This window comes from Helicoverpa armigera, chromosome 19, assembly GCF_030705265.1.
Source record: "Helicoverpa armigera isolate CAAS_96S chromosome 19, ASM3070526v1, whole genome shotgun sequence".
NCBI lineage: Eukaryota > Metazoa > Arthropoda > Insecta > Lepidoptera > Noctuidae > Helicoverpa > Helicoverpa armigera.
The window spans coordinates 10,293,618-10,306,642 of NC_087138.1; the positions used below are offsets into that span (position 1 = coordinate 10,293,618).

Here is a 13,025-nt window from a genome sequence, read left to right on the forward strand (position 1 = left end):
AATCCAAAACACTTGTATTTGACACACGTTCTGAAAGCCGAGATCCTATATCAAATAGAAAGTTTAAATTGAATTGTGGTTCATACTGAAATGAGTAGGTACGCCACGTATGAATTAGATTTTAACAATGCTTGTTTTGAAAGAGCCCGAGTTAGTAATTCTTAAGTAATCGGTGCCTGAGTTAAATCATATAAGGCTGTTATAAGATGTTAAACTAGGCAAAAGTTACTTAGAAGTCCCATTGACTAGCTGGTAGTTAAATAAGTTATGACAATCTAGCTAGTGCATTGTAGAAAATTAGACACCTGGCACTAGATTTATGTCCTCTTCGATTCTGGATTAAAACTTTATACCCTGAAGTTCTGAACAACTTCTAGTCATAAATTATGAGCATTATACTCCGTCATTTGTTCGTCCAAAGCTGTTCTTGCGATCTCATTGGAAAGTTCGTTTCCAGCAATCCAACGTTAGATTAAAGTCTGACTTTAATTTAGTATTTCTACTTAATGCCCCGTTGATTTTGTCGCGCCCATTTAGCACCATTACAGTTGTTTAGAAACGGCTCGAAAGGAATTTAATACATGTGTTGGAATAAAAAATATAAGCGTCTCTCGAGCACTTAGCGTGTTCCGCAGGTGGCTTGGATCAACAAAAACTACTCGACGAAGAATTTTTTAGTGATCCTAAAATTACGAAACACGTTTTTATCTATTCGACGCTCTGTGAGAATAACACCTAGTTCCATGTGTGGGATATTAATTTAAACTATTCCAAAGACCAATTTTGAACTTTTTACCCAGTCCTGCAGGTGTCAGCAGTTTTTAAACCATTCAAAACCGTAGGAACGAAATATAGACCGATTTCTAATTACGATCTCGATCGCAAATTCCGAATGAATGATGATTAATTAAAGCTTATTATTCAGATCAATAAAAATGCTATTAAAAAGCAATTACTCGTCTTATTGTATCATTTGATAGCATCTGGCCATCACAACGTATTAAAAGCTCAGTAGGTGGTAGGCACTATCCTATGTGGAATTATATTCAGAACTCGGACTAATTGCGCATCGTTCATGCAAGTGTGAAAAATAACTGTTCCATAGCTAAACCACTGAAAATTTACATAATAAACTTATCAATCAGTAATTTTGTTAAAAGATCGTATCTTTTTGTAATTTCCTGTGTTGCCAAATTGTTAATAGAAGCAATCTCGAAAAATTGCCATCTTTTCTAAATACTCTTTACAAGAAAAGTTCTTCTTATGAATTTGTTTAGTCTTTTTGCCAGTAATGACGCCGGTAATAAAGGGTGTCAATTTCGTTTGCTTATCTTCAGCCGAGAGAAAGTTCCTAACCTTGTTCTCGAGATTATAATCTTCAAAATCATTGAACCGATTTAGATCGCCTTCAATGTTTCGCTATCTTTCTAATTCTTATGAAAAAAAAAAACTTAATTAAGAGAGTCTGTCGAGTAAGTTAATTGAGGCTCTGAAAAGTAAATCGTTTCGGTCTTTTTGCAGTCGAGTCAAGTCATCTGTTACTCAACGTGTTTTTCTATCAGAACCAGTTGAAACCATCGATTTATTATTCAATGTCAGTTGAAACCTGACGTTTTTTTTCAGTGAGGCGCTGTGGTGTAGGAGAACCGGATTGTCGGGGAGCGCCGAGTCAACAGGTAGGCTATAGGGCACTGACCTACAGTTGGCGGTGCATGAATGGCATCGGAGCCGTTCAGCTGGCTGCCATTCTTAATGAACTATCGATTTTACGAAACCGAACGAATTAGAAACATTCGTTTTACGTCCGAAGGGAAAAAAGGTTCAGAGACAACAGGACCTTCACTTTTCCAAAATAAAAAGTTAAGGTTGTTTCTTTCTGGTCGATGTTGTTTTGAAAACGTAACGAACGAAAGATAACTCGGGTTTGTTTGAGTTTAACACTACATGTGATGTATAAAAATAATAACTGAGCTCATTAGCAACGTGTTGACTAAGTAAACCAACTGATAGCAAGTCAAATAACGGCACTTATCTTATTAATTCCAAAGTGAAAGAAATACAATTTTGAATGCAGTGATAAAAAAAAAACTCTCGTTGTAAAGATAACTGTAGTTTGAAGAGTAACTTTGTAAGTAGGTAATTCATGCCGCTCACCTTCTCGCAAACTGCAGGCGAAACGTGTAGTTTCGAGCCAGTTGCACGCGCCAGTGTCCTTTTGAACTTAACAAAGGTCTACTTTCACCGACGCCAGCCCCCAAGATTCAACTGTACCATATACGGCCCTCTCGACGAATATTGCAACTTAGCTTACGCGCTTTTTTATCGAACAAAACAGTAAAGTACAATTGAAACGGTAAATTGCGATCGCATAAAAAAAACGTGGACGCACTTCACAAACACTCGTCAAGATTGACCACTTTTATTTCACCGCACTGCTGGTTCTGGAGAAAAAAGTGTTGTATCATGGGCCCGTTTAAAAAAGTTGGGAAACTTTTCGACTGTTTTCGTTGATCGAACGCGGTCACACGTTCGTCGTGGGGCGATGCCGCCGCGCGAATGGCGGCCGGCTCGGCTGTCGGCTTCGCGCGACGAGAACAAAACGAATCGAGAGAAGCGGAGCGTGAGTAGCGAGGGAAGATACGCCAGCCGCGTGTGAGCGAGGGAAACAGCGCATAGAACCGTTTACCAACCCCCCTAGCCCCGCGTGTTTGCTAAATTTAAGGGGAAGTAAAACACCTGCCTGTAAAACATTATTTTATTGAACATTATCGACCCAGATGTTTTCCGCCAATTAAGTGTATTACAAAGAATTATGACTCATTCATTATGTAGTGTCCAAATCCATGTTGTAACAAGGACTAATTTTACAAACTCATTGCATATAGGAGTGTTATCTTCAGTCTTATATTTGGGTGGAAGAAAACAATAGATCTAGTCAAAGAATAATAAAGTAACTTTCGATGGCATAAAAAATAAATTTAGATAATAATGTATAATTAAAGTTAAAAGCAATTAAAACTATACAAAATAAATTGGTCAGACATAAATTACATAATTTAGAAAAATCCAATTTAACAATAATATAAAATAATCTCAATTAATATATAAAAATCGTGTAAAAATATGTCTACTTAACTTATCAGCAATCTTAGTTAACAGTGGAGTGCAATAATTGAAGGCAATAAAAATGCAACAGAAACAATAAATAATAAAAATTGATGCAAATTCGATTACACTGGAAAACAAATACTTAGATTTCTTATATACAATACTAGAATAAGATTCATATTTAGATCCTATGACTATTCATTCATTTACTATCAGGGTCGCACTAGTTCTAGTGGAACACTTAGATCTGGTGTGACCAACAACGGATTGGTCTGCGGTCGCGTCTTAGCTTCATAAGGTTGCTTCTGACTGACATTCGGTGCAGCCTTCTTTAAAAAGTTAGTTCTTACAGCTAAAACGATTGTATTCATAAAACCAAGTACTATGTATATACCTCCAATAATGGAGAACAGTCTCAAAGTAAATTGTAATATATTTTCTCTTTCTTGATAAACTTTGACTTTTAATGCGGCCATGTCATATTTAAAGAATACTCCAGGTACTCCGTGGGATCCTCGAGAATGACTGATTGGTCTTTCTAGTTCTTTAACTGAGTACTGAAATGTTTTTATAGTTTCAAATGCAGTGTCCACATCAGTTGGGACAACTTCAATAAAATACTGGTACAGCATATTCTCGTCTTGAGTGATTTTTAGATCTCCTTCTAAAGGGTATATAATTCCATTGGCAGGACTACCAAAGCTCAGACGGTGTATTCTATGGCTAAAGTTCTGTGGAGTATCATCAAAGAGCATGTTTAAATGTATGTGGCCTCTTGGTAAATGTAAACTTTTTCCTGCAGTTACATGGAAGTTTCCGGCAACTTTATTCAGTGTTAGCACACCATGAAGTCTACATGCGTCAGGGCGGCGGTTAGGCTTTGACTTTCGAGCTGGTATCGTCGCTCGAACAGACCCATGGCCTTTTTTCCACAACAATTGCCATATGGAGTGGTACTCTTCTCTGAGGTAGGAGTTTAAGTACTTCACAGCATCGAACGCGTCTTGTTGCTCCTGGGTAAGCTCGAACCACGTATCCTCCTCTTGTAATTCTCCGAAACCGAACACACTTTGTGAGGTAGAATCCAAAATATCAGCTCCAATGTTTGAGCAAGGCATTGCAACCGTCATATCTATATTTATTCGTAGTTTTTCGTCCATATCAATATCTGGCATGAATTTGAACACTAAATTACTGTCTAAATAATAGGAAACTTCACTGTATATCAGCCACATAATTATAAAAAAGGCGATAACTGAAAAAGTACCGCCTACGGGAGTACTGTCCACGTATTCTTCCGGCACTTTAGGAAAAGCGTCTAGCTCCTTCACTCGGTCAATAACTTTCTTTTTACCTCTATATCTTAACATGTTTAATTAAGAATTACTATTATCTCAAGAGCTTTCCAGTCGACGTGTTTTTAACTTTTTATTATTGCTTCTCTACCCACTTGACAAGAAGTGTGTGACAACGTAACGTCAACGAGTCATTGACATTAGAAAACTGACAGATTTACTCAGAGGAACCAGCGAATCACAAAATGCGACGTGGAATGCAACAGACCTATACGATTCACAAGATTTTTACGCATTTAACAAATACTACATACTAAGCGCTTATGGCATTGTTTAAGTATCGTTATTCAAAATATTTCGTGAGCCATTCATTTCAAGATTAGCAAAATCTGAGATCATCCTAAATTAAGAAAGTTTCTGAACTAAAACCATATGACAGCGACAATTAAAATTTCTGTGTCATGCTGTCAAGTGTCATATTATCTGTCATATTGGCTTGCCGAGTTTCGCCCGCTGCGAAATACGGAATTTTCTATTTTTATCCGCATCAGGAGACAATAAATACAAACATTTATGCAGTCCGACGAAGAAGACACTTCGTTGCATTCATGCTTCGACTCGCTAAAAACCGCCGTCATGGGGTGCTGCTATAGTATTTGCCACAAAGACACGGATCCACAGGTAAGTTTTACGGATATTTTACGCGTTAATTGGTAAAATAGCGTGTGTGTGAGATTGTGAACAATAAAATACGACCACGGTTGAATATTGTGTGCAATATGGGTGAGTAAGAATCTGTTTGTCCGTTTCCCGTTTCCCAACTTTGACACTGACATACAATGGCTTATCTTTGTAGTTTAATTCCTAGTTGATTGACATTTTATCTGGTTAAATACACAAACAGCATGGTTCAATAATTGATATTAACGAAGCTAGCAGAGTTTACAAATAGCTCATTGTTTAGCAAGTTCCAGGGAGGTCTTTGTGCAATGTTTATGTATCAAGTCCATTGTCTGTGACCATAAATTATGTATGAGTACTGAAACCTTTGAAAGGAATGGTCAAAACAAGGTCTACTGTGCATGTAACATTCATAATAATCACTACTCATTAGACATTGTTTTACAATAGCAAAGCTTGTAGCTTTGATGATGCTGTTGTATAAAATAATAAAATTTGACCTAGTTTCATAACCAGTTTAAAGATCTTGAATTTTGACTAGTCACTTTTAAATTTTATCCACAAACAAAGATACTCAACATGCAAAATTGGTTTTTGGATGTCTAGTACTTGACTGTCAAGTAACTTGGTAACTCAACTGTCCCATGAGTCATATGTAATACACACAGATGGTTTAACTATAATGTCTATATTGTGGAGTGGTTAATTATAACCTCCTTCAATTCATTTACTCCCAGTATCCACCCACTTTTAGTTGAATATATTTTTAACAAATTAAATGTCACTATGATAAAAAATCGGGTCACATTGAATTTGTTATCAAATACATCTATCCTTGACATCTGGCTATTAACTACATTTATATCGTTTTTAAATGAGTCAGTATAGAGGCAGTCTTAAGTGGTACCTATTGAACAGATAAAGATGCAAATTCTTTTATCCTACTTATATTGGAAATGACCAAGTCTGTACTTATGTATGTTTGTAAATCTTTCAATCAAAAATTACTGAATGGATTTTATTTGAAGCTACCTTTTATCCATGAATGGGAAATGGTTCCCTCTATATGTGGGTCAGACTGGGGTAGGACCTAGTCACAACTACTAGATATTTAAAACAACGACAGATGTAATGTATTATCTTTGATACGAAATGTTTTTAACAAGTTTTAGTTATAAATCAATATGATTTTTTTTTAATCCTAAAGTTCACTTTAAATGTTAGTTGTAGGATAAAAAGTAAAACACATGAAAATACTGACCTTTGAATTGCCATTCAGAGCAGGAAATTGATATTCAGATAGCATATAAAACATTCATAACAACATGGTCGGCCATGATGATTTTGTATACAATGTTGTAACTGTTTTGCAATGCTATTAAATTTTTAAATAAGATTAATTTTAAACTCAACTTGTAAATAATTTACTTTGAATTTATAACTACTGTAGCTGTTTGAATAGAATATGTAAAGCATCATGTTATATAAAGGTTTAGGAGTATAATTCCTACACCCATTCATTACTTTCTTCATTTTTGAACCAACAATACAACTAATTCCTATATCTGAGAAAAATATTAGCAGTATAAATAATAGTCTACGATAACAATGTAGGTATATTACAGCTGGGCTGGAACCATCACATTTTCAGTCAATAGTTCAAAGTATTTAAGGTATTTCTTTTGTTAAGAAGTGAAGTACTACTGCAAAAAAAATACTACATAATATAAAAACCCAGTAATATGCACTTCCCACATGGATTGAAAGCAAACATTTCTGTGGCATGATTATGCCACAGTTGTAATGTAAGCCTGGTTTAGAATTACATGTCTGTAACAACTGTTATATCTACTCTGTCATTCATGTGATTCATTGCACCAGTGTGCAGTTCTCAATATTTATAGATATAACTATGTATTGCATTGTGGAATCGTAGGTCATTGAACTCAGAAAGTATTTATTTGTGCTGCTCTATGTTTTTAGATATAAAAAATTCTAATAAGTTTAAGGTGATGAGTAAAGAGTCAATTTAAGTATGTACATAAGATGCCGTATTTTATTATATTTATCTTTGTGTTCTTTTTTGATGATTTCTGTGTATGTAAAATTTATTAAGGAAAAAGGTTGGTTGCTCTCAACAACCAAGCTATGTAGGTACAATGCCATGCAAACCATTTTTGTTATGGAGATATATTGATACATAAATTACTGCTGGCGATATCAACAAAGAAAGATCAGTTGTTTACCTTTTTCTGAAGAAAAAAAGACAATTAAAGGAGTATGCTCGATGTAAACAAAGTGGAGCCTTTTTCCAACCAAAGAAACAGGTTTTATGCAAACTGAGCCAAAGTTTATAAATACCAAGACCAGTTTTCTGTTGTCTTTGTGTACCAATAAAGTAAAAAAAAAATAAGTCTTTATTTCTCAGAAATATATGACTGTTGTCTACATTGCAACTGTTTAATGAATTTCCAATGAAACTACTAATTCATTGCAACTGTAACAAGATAAACCTTCTATATAATAACGCAAACAATGCATTTATTTAATAAACTATATTTCATTCACTTTGATATGCATAATGTAACATTTCATGTAAATTCATGATGCACTAAAGAACAGTATTTCGTTATGTTTGACCTACATAGAAACGATGAATGGATTGTTTGAAAGATGATATGGCTGGATAGAATGTCACTAGTTATATGACGTCAGACAAAAAAGTATGGAATAGGTACACATTTTGCGTCGACCACAAATGAGACATTGAGATAAGGGTAGGCGAGTGACGAAGATGTTGTTTGAGCACAAGAAAAATAGCCTGTCCTTCTTATACAATTTAGATTTATAATTTTCAGGAGAACACAGTGAACGAGAGGACTCATCTACTAGAAGTGACGGAACAACAGCAGGAGACGCCGGTGCCGGCCGCGTCGGCGTCCACTCCGCCGCGCAAGCCTGACGAGCAGAGCGCGCTCAACAGGATACTGCACGAGACTGCCACGTGAGTACTGCAGGAGTCTGGGAACACTGGTATATAAGCACACAAATCTTCAGTACGAAGACCATTGATGCTCTAGCCACATCGAATCAGCTATTTCCAAAGGTACTTCTCAAGCTTTTTTCAAACAGGGTCTTCGATGTGTGTCTGCTTGAGGTGGTCGCCTTGTAAATCTGTGTCTGGGCTTTGCAAAGATCAAACTGCAAAACCTTGTTTTGTTAAAGAACTTATCTGGTCGTCTCCCCTTTTGAGACCAAATTCTATCATCTTCCAGAAATTAGTGTCTTCTTTTCGGATTCAACATCATCTTCCAGCCTTTTCCCAACTATGTTTGGGTGAACTTCCAGTCTAACCGGATGCAGCTGAGTTCCAGTGTTTTACAAGTAGCGACTGCCTATCTGACCTCCTCAACCCAGTTACCCGGGCAACTCAATACCCCTTGGTTACCCCCTCTTCTTTTCGTATTCTGTCTACAAAAATGTTCATGGTCTTTTCTCCTTTTTCCAGCAATGTAATCGACGTAGGCGCTCTAGGCCCATACGCGCTGGAAGCGAGCGCGTACTCGGAGCGCGTTCGCGTGTACAGCGCGCGTGTGGCCGGGCTCCCTGCACCCGGGGCGCCGGCGCCGCGGCTGCTGGCTGATCTGCCGCATTCTGAGCGAGCCGCCCTGTTGGCCAGGCCTGCGCTGCCGGCTGAGGATAAAGACTTTGTAAGTTCAATTCTTTGTTTGAGTTGTAAGTGGTTCTTCGAACTGTAAAGTCGGAACTGTGATGCTGGGAAGTATGTTCCGCCATTTCTTCTTCCCTGCGAAAGTACATAAGAAATTGTGAGGGCGGACGTTTTTGGAGGCTGTTTTGTAAAACTTTCCTTTTAAAAAGGGCTGATTCTTAGCCTAATGATTTTTATTTTATTTTACTATTTTATTTATTTGTCGTGATTTATGATGACTGTTCCACAACCTGGAGAGTGGAGGTTATGAGGTTATAAAAAAACCGAGGAAGGTGGTTATTTTCCTCTTATTTTTGGTACGCAATTGATGGCAGAAGATAAAATGCATACCTTAAACAAATTTTAAATTTATTTGCCGGCCACTACTGGCCTATATTGCATTTTATGGTGATAAAGAAAAGTCTGTGAATGATCGTTTATACTCTTGACTTGTTTCAATATTTTTAGAAACCCAATGCTAACAAACACATACAAACTTTCAGATAACGAACGCTGTGAAGAAAGCGGCAGCTGCCATTTCGGAGCTCCGAGTGGAACACCACGAGGACTTAGTGGTCCCGTTCAGGGTGCCATAGCAGAGGCGAACGGCGTCGTACTGCGAGGACGAGCGCCCATACTGACACGGACGCGAACGGCGGGGGACATAGATAGGTAAATACAATGAGAAATTAGAAAAAAAACATCAAAAAATACTTTTCCGAAAAAAAGTTGCGCGATTGTGGCGCGACAGTTGCGCAACTGTCGGGCAACTTTTAGTGTGAAAGCTGTATTTTGGTGTGAAAAGGCCTCTAAAGTAAAGGACCATTGTAATTGGTGTTTAATATTTATTGAATGGTTTGTACTTTGCTGGACAGAATTAAGTTTTTATTAAAAAAGGCGGATTTAGAGAGTACATACTATTATCGACTTATAAAGCCTGATTCATAAAATACTTTATTTTGAACTCTTATCTGCCTTTTTAAAATAAAAACTTATTATAGATACCAATAGCTGAAAATGCATTCAATATGACCAGTGCTGAGTACATGTATTGTTATAAACTTGAAGGAAAAGACTAATCCCGCCATATTTGATATCGGTCAAAACTGCTAGACTTTCATATAACTCATAAGTTACTTTAACTAAATAAACTGTCCTATAAACTCCGACTTAAAATTATTTTATCTTAGACTTCCGTCTCTCTCTGTTAAATGTATTTGCAAACTGATGAGAAAGAGACAAAAAAGTCTGGCATGTTAAAAATAGCAGAAAACTTGCAAATATTATTTGTGAGCAAGTCAATGCAATTTAGAACTGTGTATTAGTATGTATAAAATTATCTTGTCTAACCTTTTTATATACTTTCAATATACATAATTTTAATTTTTTTATTACATTCTTTCTTCTCATTAAATCTATAAAAGTAAAAATTTTCAACGAAATTGTAAATAACTTCGCGAAATACTATATTGTTTAATTATTACCTATATTATGTCTTGTTTTGCTGTTACAAAAATCATTATTTCAAAAATAGTGGGTGAATTTATAATATTCTAAATTGTTATCCGTTTACAACGATTTTATTGTTCTATTCTAAATGTTTGTAGGTCTATGGTTCGTTTTTACATAACTTTTGGCTAAAACTAGAACTTATTAATATTTTATATTGGTCTATATTGTCTAGAAATTGATTTGTACCGCATAGGACCATTATCATATCATTTATTCAATATTTACAATAGATTTAAGTTTTATTGTAACCAGTATTTTTTCTGTGTGATAAATGTATGTTCCACCTTGTTTTGAAAATCTTGTTAACAGGAATAGTTATACTGGTAATTTAAGACGGTTTTGACATCCATAATTCAATAAGTTGCGCAACAGTGGCGCAACATCGTGCCACCTTTTTCTGTGGAGTAATGTAACATCACTTTTAAAAATACCAGTGTGATTTTAGCTCAAGTTCCTTTTGCAAATATGGTCGGTTAACAAACCTTTTTACTGAATACAATGCGATCAAAATGAGAATAAGTATTTACGAAAATAATTGCTAGTTTATACCTCTATAGTTAATATGCTTATGCAAATTTTAATCGCCTTGTATAAACAATAATAAATTGCCATTTGCAAATTTTTTTACGCCGGTATTCAAAACACGGTGAAACATTTTCTGCTAAGCACAATATTTATGTTTTAATTTCAGTTTATTCTTTTTTGCCTAGGCAAGTTTCGCATTATAAATAAAACTAGACTTATTAACATGATATTATTTTGTACCGAGACAATCTTTTGACAGTCTAATTAATGTTGCTCTGATAAAAACGACAATTTACTCCATAATTATTATTATATTTGATTCGAAGTTAATTCCTGCAGTCATGTTTCAGTTTATTTTTGTGTGTAAACTAAAATTTTGACTAATATCCTAAATTAGAACCAAAAAGTCTTCATTGACAAAATGTAGCGACTGAACCTTTTTTAGAGAAACAAAAATCAATTAATAATTTCAAGCGATTTTCATTCGTATTAATTTTGCCATTAGAACTCAATTTTGCGTAGCAAGCGGTAAGTTTCTATCATGATATCAATCAAATATGAACTTTAGATTATTGCTATAAAGATCGTAATCATTTCAACACTTTGTGTGCCTCAATGCCGCTCTTAAACCACCTAAAAAATTATTAATTGATTTTGTATTTTGTTTCTCTAAATAAGGCGGTCTTGTAAACCTGCGACTAGTCTTGCATATCTGCGATTAATCGCAAGTTTGCGTCTATTTATTATTATTAACGATGTGTAATTGTAAATAACCGATTTAAGCCTAAACTTACATCTGTGATGCAGATTGTCTATGTGTTATTGTCGTGGGCTTATTGTGTTTCATAGTTATAACGTGGCTGCTTTGATTATTTTGCAAAAACGAAAAAAAGTTAATCATTTTCCACTGGGCAGGACAATTTATTTCAGTGATGTGAAAGAGGTTCCTTAAAAACATTTTGGTAACTTGCAAATAATCAAAGCAGTAACGTGTAGATAACAAGATGACTGACTGAATGTAGTTAGTTTTATCATAATGTATAGAGAATATAAAGCCAGGTAGAATATCCACAAGTTTCACTCTGCTAATACAAAATGAACCTTATATCGATAGAATTAGGATATATTTTGTGTTAGCTGGTAAACTTGGAGATATTTTATCCAGCTAAAATACGTGTATAGAATTTTGCTACATATAAAGAGAGCTTATAATTGATTTAAATGTTATCCCGATGCCATGTAACATGTTTTGTATATATGCATGTGACGTCTTGCGTTTTTTTTGTCGCGTACGTGAGTGCGTGACCGCCCTAATAGTAAGAAGTTTCAATTTTAAGTTTATGTTTGGAATGATAAAGTCTTGTTTAAATGGAGCGATTTTTAGTCAGTATAATACGTTTTTTAAGGACTTTTTGTGAGAGAAAAGAATTGATTAAAGTTATTGGAAAATTTTGACAGTCGTTAAACGAGTGTTGCCATCTACAGTTTTCGAAAAGTGACTAAAAATTGTTCCGTTTTTTTGGGAATGTCTACGCTATTTTGACAATGCGTAGGAATGTAAGAATTATTAACTGTTTTATTATTATTGAGGAATACCAGTTATTTTGTCATGCACACCATTAATGTATAGTAATAAAGTTATTATAAATTTATATTTAAATGATTTGCGTTTTTATTTCTATTATTCTATCTGCGGAGCAAGGTTAATAGATTAATTTAAAAGTTTTTGTGTTGCCGCCAAAATCGCAAGACAATATAGGTTTTAGCACACAGCGGGCGCGGCGCGGCGGGACGGGACGGCGACGCGTCAAATTTTACTAGATCGTCGCGTCGCGTCGCGTCGAGCGGGACGGCTCTGTGTGGCGTCGCCGTCCCGTCCCGCCGCGCCGCGCCCACTGTGTGCAGAGACCTTTTTCTTTAGTTAGACAAACGACTCTGCTTGAAACATATAAATAAAGCATTAAATTAATAATATAAAAAATAAAGCGTTTTGGTCACACAAATAGTGTGTATAAATAGGTATCGTGAACCAAGGATGTCTATAAAATAGGAAGAATTCTTTATTCATTTTAATTTTTAAGCTCTCTCATCAAAAACATGGCAAGTGCTTATTACCTGTAATAATTATTTTCTGCGCGCCAATGCACCTATTACCATACCACACAAAAAAATAGTCAACAATTTCTTTCATAAGC

The 13,025-nt window shown here is 35.4% G+C and overlaps 3 protein-coding genes across 4 annotated transcripts in view; 1 reads left to right on the top strand and 2 right to left on the bottom strand.

Annotated features, from left to right (window-relative positions):
- LOC110373944 (uncharacterized) overlaps nt 1-2,575 on the bottom strand; it is a 146,786-nt gene extending 144,211 nt beyond the window's left edge. For both annotated transcript variants that reach the window (XM_049841644.2, XM_021331441.3), the window contains exon 1: nt 2,155-2,575. The gene's annotated coding sequence lies outside the window, so the exon portion shown is untranslated. The remainder of the gene's footprint in view (nt 1-2,154) is intronic.
- A 166-nt stretch (nt 2,576-2,741) lies between these two features.
- On the bottom strand, nt 2,742-4,604 carry LOC110373946 (endoplasmic reticulum-Golgi intermediate compartment protein 2). Its single transcript, XM_021331453.3, has one exon. It carries the CDS (start codon nt 4,476-4,478, stop codon nt 3,321-3,323), a length of 1,158 nt encoding a protein of 385 aa, XP_021187128.3. The 5' UTR covers nt 4,479-4,604; the 3' UTR covers nt 2,742-3,320.
- A 245-nt stretch (nt 4,605-4,849) lies between these two features.
- LOC110373934 (uncharacterized) lies at nt 4,850-12,490 on the top strand. The gene is made up of 4 exons (XM_021331428.3): nt 4,850-5,084; nt 7,943-8,088; nt 8,593-8,794; nt 9,297-12,490. Exons 1-4 carry the CDS (start codon nt 4,977-4,979, stop codon nt 9,387-9,389), a joined length of 549 nt encoding a protein of 182 aa, XP_021187103.1. The 5' UTR covers nt 4,850-4,976; the 3' UTR covers nt 9,390-12,490.
- The last annotated feature ends 535 nt before the right edge of the window (nt 12,491-13,025 follow it).

What these genes read in the sequence shown, in the direction of transcription:
- LOC110373934 (XM_021331428.3), top strand. Translation starts at nt 4,977, where the DNA reads ATGCAGTCCGACGAAGAAGACACTTCGTTGCATTCATGCTTCGACTCG. An exon ending in ACAAAGACACGGATCCACAG is followed by an intron (nt 5,085 to 7,942) that starts GTAAGTTTTACG and finishes TATAATTTTCAG; the next exon opens with GAGAACACAGTGAACGAGAG. An exon ending in ATACTGCACGAGACTGCCAC is followed by an intron (nt 8,089 to 8,592) that starts GTGAGTACTGCA and finishes TCCTTTTTCCAG; the next exon opens with CAATGTAATCGACGTAGGCG.
- LOC110373946 (XM_021331453.3), bottom strand. Translation starts at nt 4,478, where the DNA reads ATGTTAAGATATAGAGGTAAAAAGAAAGTTATTGACCGAGTGAAGGAG.